General features: G+C 36.8%; 4 protein-coding genes across 6 annotated transcripts; 1 reads left to right on the forward strand and 3 right to left on the reverse strand.

Moving 5' to 3' along the window:
• Positions 1 to 2,742: 2,742 nt before the first annotated feature.
• Positions 2,743 to 4,974, reverse strand: LOC104762488 (protein LOWER TEMPERATURE 1). Its single transcript, XM_010485788.2, has 6 exons — positions 4,750 to 4,974; positions 3,885 to 3,930; positions 3,496 to 3,619; positions 3,282 to 3,346; positions 3,084 to 3,187; positions 2,743 to 2,982 (listed from the first exon to the last, which is right to left on the reverse strand). Exons 1-6 carry the CDS (start codon positions 4,864 to 4,866, stop codon positions 2,947 to 2,949), a joined length of 492 nt encoding a protein of 163 aa, XP_010484090.1. The 5' UTR covers positions 4,867 to 4,974; the 3' UTR covers positions 2,743 to 2,946.
• A 345-nt stretch (positions 4,975 to 5,319) lies between these two features.
• Positions 5,320 to 6,754, reverse strand: LOC104762487 (nuclear transcription factor Y subunit C-4). Of its 2 annotated transcripts, XM_010485786.3 has the most exons (2): positions 5,981 to 6,754; positions 5,320 to 5,576 (listed from the first exon to the last, which is right to left on the reverse strand). In XM_010485786.3, exons 1-2 carry the CDS (start codon positions 6,742 to 6,744, stop codon positions 5,573 to 5,575), a joined length of 768 nt encoding a protein of 255 aa, XP_010484088.2. In that variant the 5' UTR covers positions 6,745 to 6,754; the 3' UTR covers positions 5,320 to 5,572. The 2 variants fall into 2 exon arrangements, with proteins under 2 accessions (XP_010484088.2, XP_087355966.1); XM_087499840.1 differs by lacking the exon at positions 5,320 to 5,576 and having other exon boundaries at positions 5,977 to 6,744.
• LOC104762486 (mediator of RNA polymerase II transcription subunit 30) lies at positions 6,209 to 8,299 on the forward strand. Its single transcript, XM_087499841.1, has 3 exons — positions 6,209 to 7,337; positions 7,632 to 7,724; positions 8,026 to 8,299. Exons 1-3 carry the CDS (start codon positions 6,966 to 6,968, stop codon positions 8,122 to 8,124), a joined length of 564 nt encoding a protein of 187 aa, XP_087355967.1. The 5' UTR covers positions 6,209 to 6,965; the 3' UTR covers positions 8,125 to 8,299.
• LOC104762485 (CBS domain-containing protein CBSCBSPB1) lies at positions 8,228 to 12,198 on the reverse strand. Of its 2 annotated transcripts, none has more exons than XM_010485780.3 (15): positions 11,786 to 12,198; positions 11,474 to 11,625; positions 11,180 to 11,351; positions 10,941 to 11,073; positions 10,683 to 10,853; positions 10,502 to 10,580; positions 10,276 to 10,389; positions 9,854 to 9,920; positions 9,579 to 9,684; positions 9,433 to 9,491; positions 9,235 to 9,344; positions 9,029 to 9,144; positions 8,860 to 8,945; positions 8,677 to 8,766; positions 8,228 to 8,560 (listed from the first exon to the last, which is right to left on the reverse strand). In XM_010485780.3, the coding sequence occupies exons 2-15, from the start codon at positions 11,614 to 11,616 to the stop codon at positions 8,372 to 8,374; spliced, it is 1,635 nt and encodes a 544-aa protein (XP_010484082.1). In that variant the 5' UTR covers positions 11,617 to 11,625; positions 11,786 to 12,198; the 3' UTR covers positions 8,228 to 8,371. The 2 variants fall into 2 exon arrangements, with proteins under 2 accessions (XP_010484082.1, XP_087355965.1); XM_087499839.1 differs by having other exon boundaries at positions 10,498 to 10,580; positions 11,786 to 12,105.
• Between the last annotated feature and the right edge of the window lie 448 nt (positions 12,199 to 12,646).

The raw sequence follows: 12,646 nt of genomic DNA on the forward strand, positions 1-12,646 counted from the left end.
TAGAATTTTTTTGAATGGTTAAGTATTGGTTCTTCTACACTCTGATAACCCCCATCCCATTGATAGTTATCATCATAACCCACATTAGAAGGAAATGCATCATTCACCATATCCACATATCTATCTTCTACTACATTACCCACTTCCTCACTCCCACTAATAAATGTCGAATCAACAGTACTCGTTCCTATATCCATATTAATTTCTTCCCATGCTTATACCAAACATAATAATCTGGTATAAACCCATAACTAAAAAGATGATTCCAAATTCTAGTCCCTAGAAAACGCTTCCCGTTTTTGCACCTACTACAAGGGCAAAAAAACTTTCCCCCGTTTTTTTGTGCAAAAGGCTGGCTATTTGCAAATTGCATGAACTGCTCCATCCCGGCTCTGAACTCTTCTGTAAAAGTTTCCGTCACCTCATCGATTCTCTTGCACATCCACTCTCAGAAATTACTATAATTGTAACTTCCTGACATTATTATAAATCTCTATGATCTCGTTTTTTTTGTGTTGCTTTGTGTTTCTGTGAGTGAGAAAAACGATTGGTGAGCTCAGTTTATATAGACATATTTAGCGACTAAAAAGTGACTATATTACGTAGTCACCAAATATAGGTACACCTACTCCGAATGCTAAAAACGTGTTTTAAACCAACTTTTAGTGACTATTTTGTGACCCGCCGAAAATGTCGCAAAATAGTCGCCAAATTTACGACTACACCAGCAACTACTTTTTAGTCGCTAAATTAGCGACAATTTTGTGACAAATTTTTGCGATCCGCTGAAAATGTCGCAAAATAGTCGCCATTTAGCGACTAAAATATTTAGTCGCAAATTAGCGACTAAATAGTGACTATGTAAGAATAGTCATAAAACAGTCGTAAATTAGTGGGTAATTGGTCGCTAAATTTAACGACTACGAATATAGTCGCCAATTATAGTCGGAAAATCGGTGATTTTTTGTAGTGTTAGTGGAATATTACACATAGCCACATAGGTTTTTTTAGAATCTTTCACTTAATTAGTAGATCTATTAGTACAAACGCTATTAGTATTCTAATAATTAAATATAAGTTCCAGCACGTGATGACATAAGTGGGGTTTATTGAATAATGAACTTTGATTCTTGGGGGTTCTCGAAGATATTTTGAATCAAAAGGAATATCGAATAATATACGAAATATTATATGCAATAAACAACATTTGTAAAGCATCTTAAGGATTTGGTCCGTATATATGCCGGCCAGAGACCAAGATAAAAAGTGTCGATAAGAAGAGATGCGAAGAGTCTCTTATTCAGGCTAAATCCGAATTCTGATCTAAACCCATAAAATATTGCGGTTTTCTCGATCTACATATATTTCGAAGCATAAACTATATAGTAGTATGTTTTTAGCCATTTTTCATTGTTGTAAAACTCGATTTTTACAAATAAAAACATCGCCGATAGAACTACTTACAAATTTTTACCATATGTATTGTTGATAAATAATGGTGAACTATCAAGATTATTGTGTCCCATATGATTGCACGTATGTTGGTTCTAAACTTCTAATTATATTAATTGAATCAAAGCTCAATACAAGTCTAATGATTTGTTCAATACAAGTCTAATGAGTTGTAGCTAGGTAGATAAATAATTTCATTACATGATGAGGACAAAGTATTTGGTTGGAGAATCCGCCAATAGAGAGACATGTGTCGGATAAGATCGAACACGTTGATGAAATCCTTGAGCCGAAATCTAAAACAAATAGATGAATGCACGATTCTTATTAACTCACTGTATGTCGAAAAAACAAATAAATATACACTTTTTGTGACGACTAGTTCAAGTTGGATCTTTATCAGTTTTTGAGCACGTGGTTCTCGTGGTTTGAAACTTGAGTTTTCTTTCTTCTCATAATGTAAAAATCTGATTACTCTTTGTTCCATTGACTTTTTTTTTTGTTCAAGCTCCTGCTTCCTGAAATTCATCCACAGTTTTCTTTTTCTAAAGTACACGTTTACTTAGTTTTATGTAACAAAATATTTTTTATATTTAATAGATTGATGTTTTGAGTTGCTCTTTCCAATGTATAGTTTGTTAATAAATTTATGATTTTATATGGGGAAAATGTATGTGTATGGAGCCACTCACGTTGTGACCAGAAAACGGCGCCGCTTGGAGAACGTGGGTCCACTTTAGGACAAAAGTTCAGAACCATTAACTGCGAGTTTCCCCTTTTACTGTTTTAGAAACTGTCCACAAGTGTCTCATTCTTGCCTTCATTTAACACATTCATAGGTCATAGCAACAGATACAAGAAAAAGATTGCCTGCTTTTTTCTTTTTGATGTGTAGATACTGCTAGTGCTATCTCTTTTATATTTTCGTTCTCACGTTTTCATTCTCACCGTCCAAAGAGAGACCTCGTGGGTTTGAGTCCAGCACACAGATTTTTATGATGCTAAAAAATGGAACTCATTTTAATATCAGCATAAAATGTGATCTGGAAAGTAAACTAAATCTATATAACCAACCAAATATATAGAACTGTTAAAGTTATTTGGTAGGTGAAATGGAATTTTGAAATACTTTTATGTCTCACTTGCGGGTCAAATCTTAGTTGTTTTGCGTTGCCTACTTCTCCTCTGATTATTTTAGTTAAAACAGTCCAAAAAAATCACATTTGGTTTCAGCACGACCGTCTGGTTTTGGTTTGGTTCGGTTCTTCTATCAAAAAGATGAAATCCATGTTACAAAAAGGCAAATCAAACCAGGTTCATAAATCAAAAAGTGTGTACCATCATTCCTGATAATCAGAAGAGATCCAAAGGATATGTTTTTGATCAAGAAGAACAACAATTTTTCATATGACAAATTCCTCCTATTTGGAAACCTCTAAACGATACATATATTCACCAGGGAGTTTTCTCAAGCTTATTGATCCCTCTGTAACTTCAGTTGGCACTCTTCAGCCGGGCAATGAGCTCATCCTGCAAGACCAGTCAAGTTACATGAGAGCCTAGATAAACAAACCAGATTGAGGAGCTCCAAAAAGTTTTAACAGGGATTTCAATTAAAAAGATGGACTTGCCTTTCTTCCTTTAGTTGGGAGGCCTTTCTCCTTGAGAAGGGTACGGAGCTTCTCTACAGTCAAAGACTGGAAGTCTTTTTCGCCAGTGCGACTGCTTGATCCTTCTGTGCAGATCAAAACATATTCTATTTTAATCCAAGTAACATGTGATCTTCTTGAATATTAAATCAGATGCGATTGAAGAACAGAAGAGGTGACCTTGTCTAGATACATTAGCAGCTCTCTTAGCTGGGTTTCTGTCGTCCAGAGCCCTATTTGCAGCCCTAAGATTAAGAGAAATTAAAAGATGAACAAACCATTTTGGTGTAGCCATTAGGAGGAATAGACACAATTCTCATAACAGTGTAGAAGTTTCAGAATTTGTAGTTAGTATTCTCATAAGAACAAATGGAGATGAGATGTGATTAGTAACCTCTTTTTAGGACCATCTTCAGCGGTTCCTTTGGCCTCTTTCGAGCTTGATTCGCCTTTTTGTTTCTTTAACAAGAGAGATCTGATAAGTATATTCTGCAGGTTTGTTTTGACATCTTGTCCTTCTGTATATATGACCAAATGACAAAGTAAGATTACTTTTATCAGACAAGAGTTAAAAAAAGCAAAATTTTCTGAAGGAAACAAGTTACTGAAATGCATCTGATAATCCGGCAACTCCTAATTACTTATTACACTGTATCCAATTTCTCAACCAGAGAGAAAATGAAAAAGGAATTACTTTAAGAAGAGATTGCTGCAAGAAACTGTGTCTAAGAAAACAATGCAAAAAAAAAAAACAAAATGGGAGCTTTTGGATAAGTAAAATACCTGGGGGAGATGTGTCATGCTCACAAATGTAGACCCGTAAGCTTCCCTGAAACCCTTACACAAAAGAAAGTTACTAACTAAATGTATCAATTCAGCATCAACAGCGATGAAACAATTTCATGAAAAGATTCACTCGCCGGGCAAGCTACCAAAAATCTAAGATTATGCCAAGTAAACTGCATTCACAGGAAAGATAGGAAGGATCTATCAACAACGAAATTGTCAAACTAGAGAGTGTAATCAAAGTGCAATATAACGGATTAAAAAAAAAAACCAAAAGCATTTCATTCCGAGTCCAACTTTTTATGGCAGCACATCGATACAGACTCAAAGACATCTCTGTTTTCAACTTTAGTGAAGTACAGTTAAACAAGATAAGATCGATACTCAAGAACTGAAGCAGTCAATTCATATCATCATCATCATCATCATCATCATCATTACACAATTCGATTACAAAATCTCAAAGCTTTTAAAGCAACACAAATCTTCATGGCACTGGCAAAATCCAAAGAAAAAGCAGAAACTTTTGAGCATACTACAAGCATAATAAAGTGTGGGAACCTTAACTCAAAATCTTCACAATAACCCATCAGACTGATTACATTCTACCCAAAAAAAAAGAAAACAAAAAGATCTGGGAACTAGAATCGAGTGAGCAAGATCTGAATCATCAGTACCAATGATTTATTTTATTATTTATTTATTTTTTTTTCAAAACCAAATTTGAATAAGCATAATAACAAAAGCCAATCACTTTCTTCAATCCAAAAATCCAGAATAAAAAAAAAGTAGGTCTTAAACTAGTAACAACAACAAAAATTGGCGGAAAAGAGTTAGTTAGTTAATTCGAAGTAAATATTACCGGATTGGATGAGACCACTGTAGAAGAAGACAAGAAACCGCGTGAAGGAAGGTCAGTCAGAAACTTTGAAGCAGTTTCATCAGAAGCTTCAGGTGGCTGCGACGATGACGCTTCCATTGCCAAAATCCACTGATAAAACCCCTACCCCAGGCTTGATGATTATGAACCGAGAAAGAGAGAAGGACGAAGAGCAGAGAGAGCGAATCCGCTAAGACAAATTACAGCGAGAGAGACAGAGAGTCGCCGTGCCGAATAATACCGCGATTGCGTCTATTCGACAGAGATATGGGCCTTACTGGGCCTTAAAAATGTTTAACTACCGATACAAGGTTTCTTTTTCTTTTGAAGTGTTTGTTAGTTAGTCGCCTAGCTGCTTGTTAAATCCGATTGATTACAGATTATACTATCATTTTGATCTATACAACAAAAGGTAAATCTTTGAGTTTGCATGAGATTTTCAATCTCTACAAACCTATCATCTTGGTGAACCCTTAAAAAAAAACATATTTCTCTCTGTAAAATTACCATATTCGTAGCAAGACTCCAACAAAAAAAATTCGCCATAACATAAATTAGAATATGCTGCACATTAGATTATATATATATAGTTAAGCAAGTCTGCAGTTTTGTTTGCTGCAATAACTTATAAGTTAAACAGGAAGAACAAAAAGAGACTTTTTGTTTGTTTGTTCTCTCTCTCTCTCTCGCTCTCTCTTTCCAAGTAAGCCATTAAATCACAAACAGGCTATATAAGAACCAGACACTTGCAAAATTCAACGCAGGGTCGATGATGATTATATCTCTCAGCTTCTGGTTCCATAGCTCAACTGCACAGCATTGTACACAGGTATTGCAAATGTGTTAAGAGTCAAAAAAATTGTGCAAAGTTTTTGTTTATGAGTCTCAAGAAATGAGACAGAGGATATAGTAATTGAGAAACAATATATACACTAGCATTAGTAATTTAGCATATTTGATGAAGATAGCTTGGATTGATGAAGCTGATACATAACTCTAGAACAATCAATCAAAGCAAGCTCATGAAGAATCTTAAAAAATCCTAGATACTCTAATTCAACAAGCTACATTGCTGCAACTATGCAACAACAAGCTACATTGGTACAATTCCTCTTAAGACTAATCAAAGCAAGCTCATGAAGAATAATCCTAAGAACCCTAGATAACCGAATTCAACAAGCTACATTGCTTTCAAATTATAAAATTGGCTTACCCCTGGCTATCGAGATTTCCATGGCCGCTACTTCCTCCACTTCCATAAGACACATCATCACCGCCACCGCCACCAGCTGAGTTCTGCCAAACGCTTTGCCATGCCTGAGAAGGAGGCTGAGCATAAACACCGCTAGGATCCATCGCCGGTCTTCCAATCATCATACCTCCAGGAACAGCCGGTTGTCCCATCGGCGGATAATAATACGGAACACCACTCGCGGCTTGAGGCACCATACCTCCTCCGAGAGCCGCCGCAGAAGCAGCATCTTCATCCTCCTTGATCTCTTCCCTAGGAACAATATCAACAAGGAAATCGAAGATATCGGTTCTAGTAATCGCAGCAGCGATATCATTCTTCTGAAGCGTACGGCGTTTGTTCTCCTCAGCGTGAAGCCAAGATCTAATCGTTAGCTCAAGGATGAAAAGCTCACATGCTTTAGCGAATAGAATCGGCGCTTCCGCGGAGATCATACGCACATCTTCGTCAGCTTTCATGATTTTTTTGATCCGAGCTAGAGGAAGCTGATGGTTTTTGAAATCGTTCACCTGCTCGATCTCTTGTCTCTGGTAAGTCCAGAACATTTGAAGCTGTTGTTGTTGTTGTTGCTGGAGGAGGTGGTGGTACGTCGCTCCTCCTCCTCCTCCTCCGGCGATGATTGATGTGGATCCAGATGGAGGAGGAGGGATTACGGTCGTGACGGCGGAGTTAGGAGGATACGCGGAGGTTGGTGGTGGTGGTTGGTTGTTGTTGTTGTTGTCCATTGGATCTATGCGATGTGATTGGATCAAAAAGATCAAAAGAGCGTTTTAGATTGTTTTCGTCAAATGGATTGGAGTAATAGTGGATAAGGTAGACAGCGATGTAGCTGATTTGTTTTTCTATTTTTATTACTCTTTAAAACTATATATTATATAGTTTCATATAACGACATCGTATCAATAAGTTCCATAAAACGTCGCCGTAATAAAGCGTGTTCGCTGCGATGGAGGAGAAGCAGGACTCGACGACGACGATGACGACACAGGAGCTGGCGATGGAAGGAGAAAAGCATTTGGAAGAAACGATTGAAGCGGCGTTTCAGATAGTTTCAGCTATGAATGATGAGCTTTGCAATCCTTCCTTGTGGTCTACATCAGCTACATCAAGTTCCGCCATGACGACGACGACGGGTTCTAATGGCACGGCTCTTGTTTCCGCCGATGCGGCTGCGAGTGATGAAACATCGCATCATTCGGAATCTGGTGGTGGTGGTGGAGGAAGTGGGAATAGTGCTCTGGATGAGGCGAGTCTTCGATATAAGAACTCAGTGACTTCGCTTCGTGCTGTTCTTACTGCGATTCCCAATTCTCAGAAGGTATTATTGAATACTGAAAAAGCGGAGATCTTCAAATCAATGATAATGTGATGTTACAAACTATTTTGAGAAGTATCTTGTTCTGAGATTTGTTGCTGGACTGAGGAAATTGGAATTTCTAGGGCTTGTTTGTAATCAGTAGAGTAATCTAACACCGTCCTGCTCCAATCATAAGTGCTAGTAACAATGTTATGATTAGAGTATCTTCTTCTTCGTTTGTTGTGAACTTCCCTACACCTATGAATGAGAGCTTTTTTCAGGTTGGTAATCATAATTTTGTTCAATCTATTACAGGCAAAAACATCTGAAATGGAAAATGGTTTAGGATCTCCTGAAAGTGAAAATGAAATTGAAAATCTGGAGGAGCAAGCCTTAAGTCTCAGAAAGGTATTTCTACACCTCTTTCACTATTCTCTCATAGTGTTAGTTTGTTGCTAGTGCCATATTGGTATTGGTTTCTGTACATTGCAACTTACATAGCATTGAACTTGATTCATATTCTGTACTGTAGTACTAACTACTAAGTGTTCTTTTTTCCACGTTGTAGTATATAAGTGTAAGCATCATTAGCTTAAGCAGTTCTAGAACCCTGGAGATGTTAATAATTTCTTGAATACCTTTTAGTCATCTGTTAGTTTGATTTCTATGTTAATAACCTATGAAAATACCGAAACTTTTGTGAATGCAGGAAATTGCAAAGAAGAATGTCCATGTCAAAGAACTAATCGATAAATTTCGGGAGCTCATAGCAGATATCTCGACATGGCAAAGCCCTTGTTCTGTTTAAGTTTACTTTTTTTGTTGACAATAGTGAGATCAGTTTAGATAAGATTCGAAGCCTTGTTCTTGAATCCTTCATTGATGTATTAGTTATCGGAGTTATTTTGCTATTTTGTTTTCAAGAAACCAGAAAATCTCAATGTTACTTCGTATATAAAATATTTCAGACAAAATCTTCAAAACCTGCGTCTGTATTTCCGGTTTTGTTTGTATTGATCTGTTAAAGAAACACTTTTTGTAGTGTTTTTGAGAAGTTAACTTCCGAATCTTTTAAGATATGCCATAAAACCAAGACCAGCTACTAACGCTGCACCAGCCGCAACTCCACTATAAGCAGTAGCCCAAGCGTCTGACTCTACGTACTCCATTGATTCTGCTGATACTGCTGCTCTTCTCCTTCTTCCTTTGCCTTCTCTTGAATCATCCAAATGTAATCTCAGACTCTACAATTTACAACGATCCAATCATCAATTCAGCAAGCAAAAGGTGTTAATGTTCTTCATTTATATCAAACATAGGTGATAGGTTTTAAAGCAGGAGGAAAGCTTTTTTTATTTACCTTCCAGCCAATTGATTTTGCATGTTCTATGGCTGCTTGAAGGTCACTATCTGAAGCCAACAACACTTTATCGTTGTCTTCATCTTCATACTGCAGATAACCATCATTATAACATTTAGGAACTGGCAAGAGAAGACTTAGAAAATGATTGCGTCATTGTCTTAACAACAAATGTTTACATACCAAAATTTGGGGTAAATTATCTGGATCGATATCATCCCCTACCCTCTGAATGATCGCGGTTATCACTTCTGTCAAACTCCGAGTGTCTGCAATTTAAGAACCAATCCAATTGAGTAAACGCAAGATTATAACAGTTTGATTGACGAACAAGAACCAAGATTATGTGTACCGCTTATGAATCTGTGTTTTCTGTGCCTTTTTTCTTCAATCTTGAAAGAAAATGTATTTGCAAATGGGAAAGATTTCCCTGTCTCAGTTTCCGAAGCAACTTTCATGGAGCTCTCACTGAAACAAATTGTTTTCCAGTCAGTAAAACCACGGTTTTGTTTGAAAAGATACTCGATTAATAGTGTTTAAGCAAGACTAGATAATAACCTCCTTGAGTCCTCGTCGTCCTCATTAGGAGACAACGCCATTGCTGAATCCCAAAACTTTTGCATCATTGTGTTTGTTGCCTCATTATCTATTCCGGCAGTAGTTCCAGCCTGTACACGTCAAAAAACATGTTTCTAGAAAACAGTGGCTTTGCTTTAAACGAAATAATTTACAGAAGTTTCAAGAAGCGGGAGTTACCGTGGCAACAGCAGCGTGAGTGACATGGATTACATCGACAACTGCAACTACATCTCCTTCTGCAATCAGAAACCCTTGTTATTTACATATGTTAGCCTTTTTAGTTTTCGCAAGACTTTACAATGAAAACGCTTCAGAATCTTAACCTTTGTCTGTAACGGGAAGATGTAAGAATTTTCCCTCGTGCATGATGTGCAGCGCTTCAACAATTGGTGTGTCAACTATCGTAGATTCTGGATTCTCAGTCATAACCTGTGCATTAGTGAATGAGAACAAACTAAGCTCAAGAAATTGAAAATTGCTCCATCACTAAACTGGAAATAGGTATCTAAGAGTTAGAAAATTGATTCAAAACTTAAAACTAGAAACTTCAATAAAACAAGCCAGTGAGTGTGACAAGGAGAATTGTCTTTAAGCATACCTTTTCAACTAGAGTCTCAGATGGAGGTAAATTTTCAGCCACGACCCGCATCAGTATATCCTTGGAACTAGATAAATGGAAAACAAAACTCTTTGAAAGTTAGTGATAAGCATCCAAAACAAAGACAGAAGAGTTTAGCCAACGCATAATCTTAGTTCAGGACTGCGAATAAATAGGAGCCTAAACAGTTCTGTTCGGTATCAAGGAATCTAATTTGGTACATGTGGTTTGGTTGAGTTGGGATTTTCTTGCTGTTCCAGTAGGGGTATACGAGATGCCTATCACTTGGCTTATATTATATAGTGTCTGATTGGAAGTTAGTACAAACACTTGAACCGGGAAATGGGATGAATGTAACGCTTTCAGAATCTATAGGCTAAAGGATACAACTTCAAAAGCTTTCAGAGAGAAGGAGAACTCACGTAAATATTCCTCGAAGCTTGTCCTCAATCATTACAACTGCACAACTTGACTGAAATTCAACCATCTTTTTAGCTACTGTCAACACTGTATCGGTCGGTGAGACTTTCAAAACCCTGAACAAAAACCAGTGTTAAGTTAAAAAGCACATAATTGATGGGAAAGAAAACAATACAACCACTCAAGATCGTAATAAGAATCTAATTAAAAAAAGTAGAGATTACCTACTTTGTATCATCTGGTATAATTGTGGATAAAGAAGGTCTAAACATCCGGTCTCGTAGCGTTTCAATGAAGGTGTTGGGAACTACATGAAAAAATCAACATACTAGACGTTCACAATCTGATAAAACAAGAAGCAAAAGAGAAAATGAGATGACTGCAGGACAGGGTTCAGCTCCTTGCCCACCTGAAGTGTTTGTTCCCCAGCTTTTTTCAACACCTTCAACAGCAGCAGCTATTGCCTTACCTTTCTCAGCGGCCCTCTCCATACGAGCAATTGCATCATACAGACACTTTGCTATATCTAATAAAGCAATAACTTCACCATTTTCAACAACAGGCAGATGTCTGAATTTTCCTGTAGTAGATATAGCCTCATTAAGGATCCATACACAGGGATCAAATGAACATCAGGTTTCTCTAACTTAAAAACAATGAGACAAACCTTGGACCATCTTTTGGAGGGCTTCAACAGCAAGTGTTTCTGATAGAACAAACATAGGGTTCTTCGTCATAACCTTGGAGACAGGTGTTTCCTCGACATTAAGTTCCTGTGAAATCACTCTTGTAGCTATGTCCTGAAAAATGCCAGGGCAAGATGATAAAGTCACCATTTCCTTCCAATGTGTTATATTTTTAATAACTTTTTACAACGCTTGGAGGCAGTCACAGTTAGTGAGATACCTTATCAGTAAGAATCCCACAAAGCATTTCATTAGAGTCAGTTAACAACAAGGCATCAACTCGTCGTGAAGCCATCCTTTTACAAGCTTCATATATAGTCGTAGTTGCTGGAACTGTAAGAGCTTTGGATAGCCTTAACCGTTTAACAGTTCGCTCGCCTCCTGTTAAACCCCTGATCACAAACCCCCCAAAGGCATCAAACATTTAAAGAAGATCACCAAAATCAAGGCCTAGAAACCAACATCACAAGCTAAACGTTCTGGGTTAATTGCAGTATATAAACACGAGACTTACAAAGGGGAACGAGAAACAGTGAGAGATCTGCGGCCAGTGTCGGGAAGTCGTTCGCCAATATCCATGGATTTCTTCTTTCCGTGCAATGAAGCAGCAGTCGTAACAGATAAGCTCCGTCTTGATGACCCGCCTTGGTTTGCCATTTTCTTCTACTGTATAGAAAATTCAAACCCTCGGAATCGTCAACGCTTACCGAAATCGATTTTGATTAAATTAAATGTCAAATGATTGACAAATTCGAATAAGGAAAGTTCTGTGAAAACGCAACGATTCAAGCAAAAAAAAAAACACTAATAAGAAATCACAATTTACCAGGCGAATTCGTCGGGGTCAATTAGTGGATTGTTCTGGGATTTCTTATCAAAAAAAATTGAGCTGAAACGAAGTTGGGAATCCTAGTTGCGTTTCGTAGATGCTCTCTCTCCTTTCTCTCAAATGTTCGTGAGAAAGATAACGGCAAGAAGGAAAACGACGATTTCCGAGAGAGAAAAAGGATTCTCCCGGGAAAGTGATGGGAAAATGAAAAGGAGAAAGATGATTTTTTTTCTTCTTCTTCTCTGTAAAAACGTGTTTTTTTATTTATTTTAATTTTGTGCTTTGCCCCCAATCGGATTCTTTTGATTTCGATGCTCTCTCTAAACTTGGAGTTGGACGACGCTACCTTTTTTTTCTTTTTTCTTTTTTTTTTTTTTTTAATTTGGTATTTTGCTTCTTATTTTGGCAATATATTGATGTTAAATTATTGATTTATTGACAATTCTATCCTCTGTTTATAAACTAATGGCAAGTAGATCAGAGATTTGTTTCTCATTTGGCAAGGGGTGGTATAGTCATTTATCTATTTATGGTCATTATTACACACGAGTTGATTTGATACTTTCTTTATTTTCTTTTAGTAATTACTAATTGGATTTGTCTTTACTCTTTCTTTTTAGTATTTGGATTTTTTTTGTCTACGACAGTAAATTCAAACTGATTTTTTCTTAAATAAAACAGATAAATTTTAATTAGAGGATTAAAGAAACTATATTCTATCTGGATAAAAACGTGTAGATTAAAAACAAAATGAAAATCAAACTATATCCACTCTGTCTGTCTCATTTTTTTTTAACTGTATCTAAACTTTCAAAAAAAAAAATATTTGGAGTCTTATAGACCAAAACAAAAGAAAAC

This window comes from Camelina sativa, chromosome 18, assembly GCF_030686135.1.
Source record: "Camelina sativa cultivar CO46 ecotype springtype chromosome 18, ASM3068613v1".
Classification (NCBI taxonomy): Eukaryota; Viridiplantae; Streptophyta; class Magnoliopsida; order Brassicales; family Brassicaceae; genus Camelina; species Camelina sativa.

What these genes read in the sequence shown, in the direction of transcription:
- LOC104762487 (XM_010485786.3), bottom strand. Translation starts at nt 6,744, where the DNA reads ATGGACAACAACAACAACAACCAACCACCACCACCAACCTCCGCGTAT.
- LOC104762485 (XM_010485780.3), bottom strand. Translation starts at nt 11,616, where the DNA reads ATGGCAAACCAAGGCGGGTCATCAAGACGGAGCTTATCTGTTACGACT. An exon ending in ACTGTTTCTCGTTCCCCTTT is followed by an intron (nt 11,352 to 11,473) that starts GTAAGTCTCGTG and finishes GTTTGTGATCAG; the next exon opens with GGGTTTAACAGGAGGCGAGC. An exon ending in TCTTCCCGTTACAGACAAAG is followed by an intron (nt 9,492 to 9,578) that starts GTTAAGATTCTG and finishes TTCTGATTGCAG; the next exon opens with AAGGAGATGTAGTTGCAGTT.
- LOC104762486 (XM_087499841.1), top strand. Translation starts at nt 6,966, where the DNA reads ATGGAGGAGAAGCAGGACTCGACGACGACGATGACGACACAGGAGCTG. An exon ending in CGATTCCCAATTCTCAGAAG is followed by an intron (nt 7,338 to 7,631) that starts GTATTATTGAAT and finishes AATCTATTACAG; the next exon opens with GCAAAAACATCTGAAATGGA. An exon ending in AAGCCTTAAGTCTCAGAAAG is followed by an intron (nt 7,725 to 8,025) that starts GTATTTCTACAC and finishes TTGTGAATGCAG; the next exon opens with GAAATTGCAAAGAAGAATGT.
- LOC104762488 (XM_010485788.2), bottom strand. Translation starts at nt 4,866, where the DNA reads ATGGAAGCGTCATCGTCGCAGCCACCTGAAGCTTCTGATGAAACTGCT. An exon ending in GCATGACACATCTCCCCCAG is followed by an intron (nt 3,620 to 3,884) that starts GTATTTTACTTA and finishes TCATATATACAG; the next exon opens with AAGGACAAGATGTCAAAACA. An exon ending in TGCTAATGTATCTAGACAAG is followed by an intron (nt 3,188 to 3,281) that starts GTCACCTCTTCT and finishes TGATCTGCACAG; the next exon opens with AAGGATCAAGCAGTCGCACT.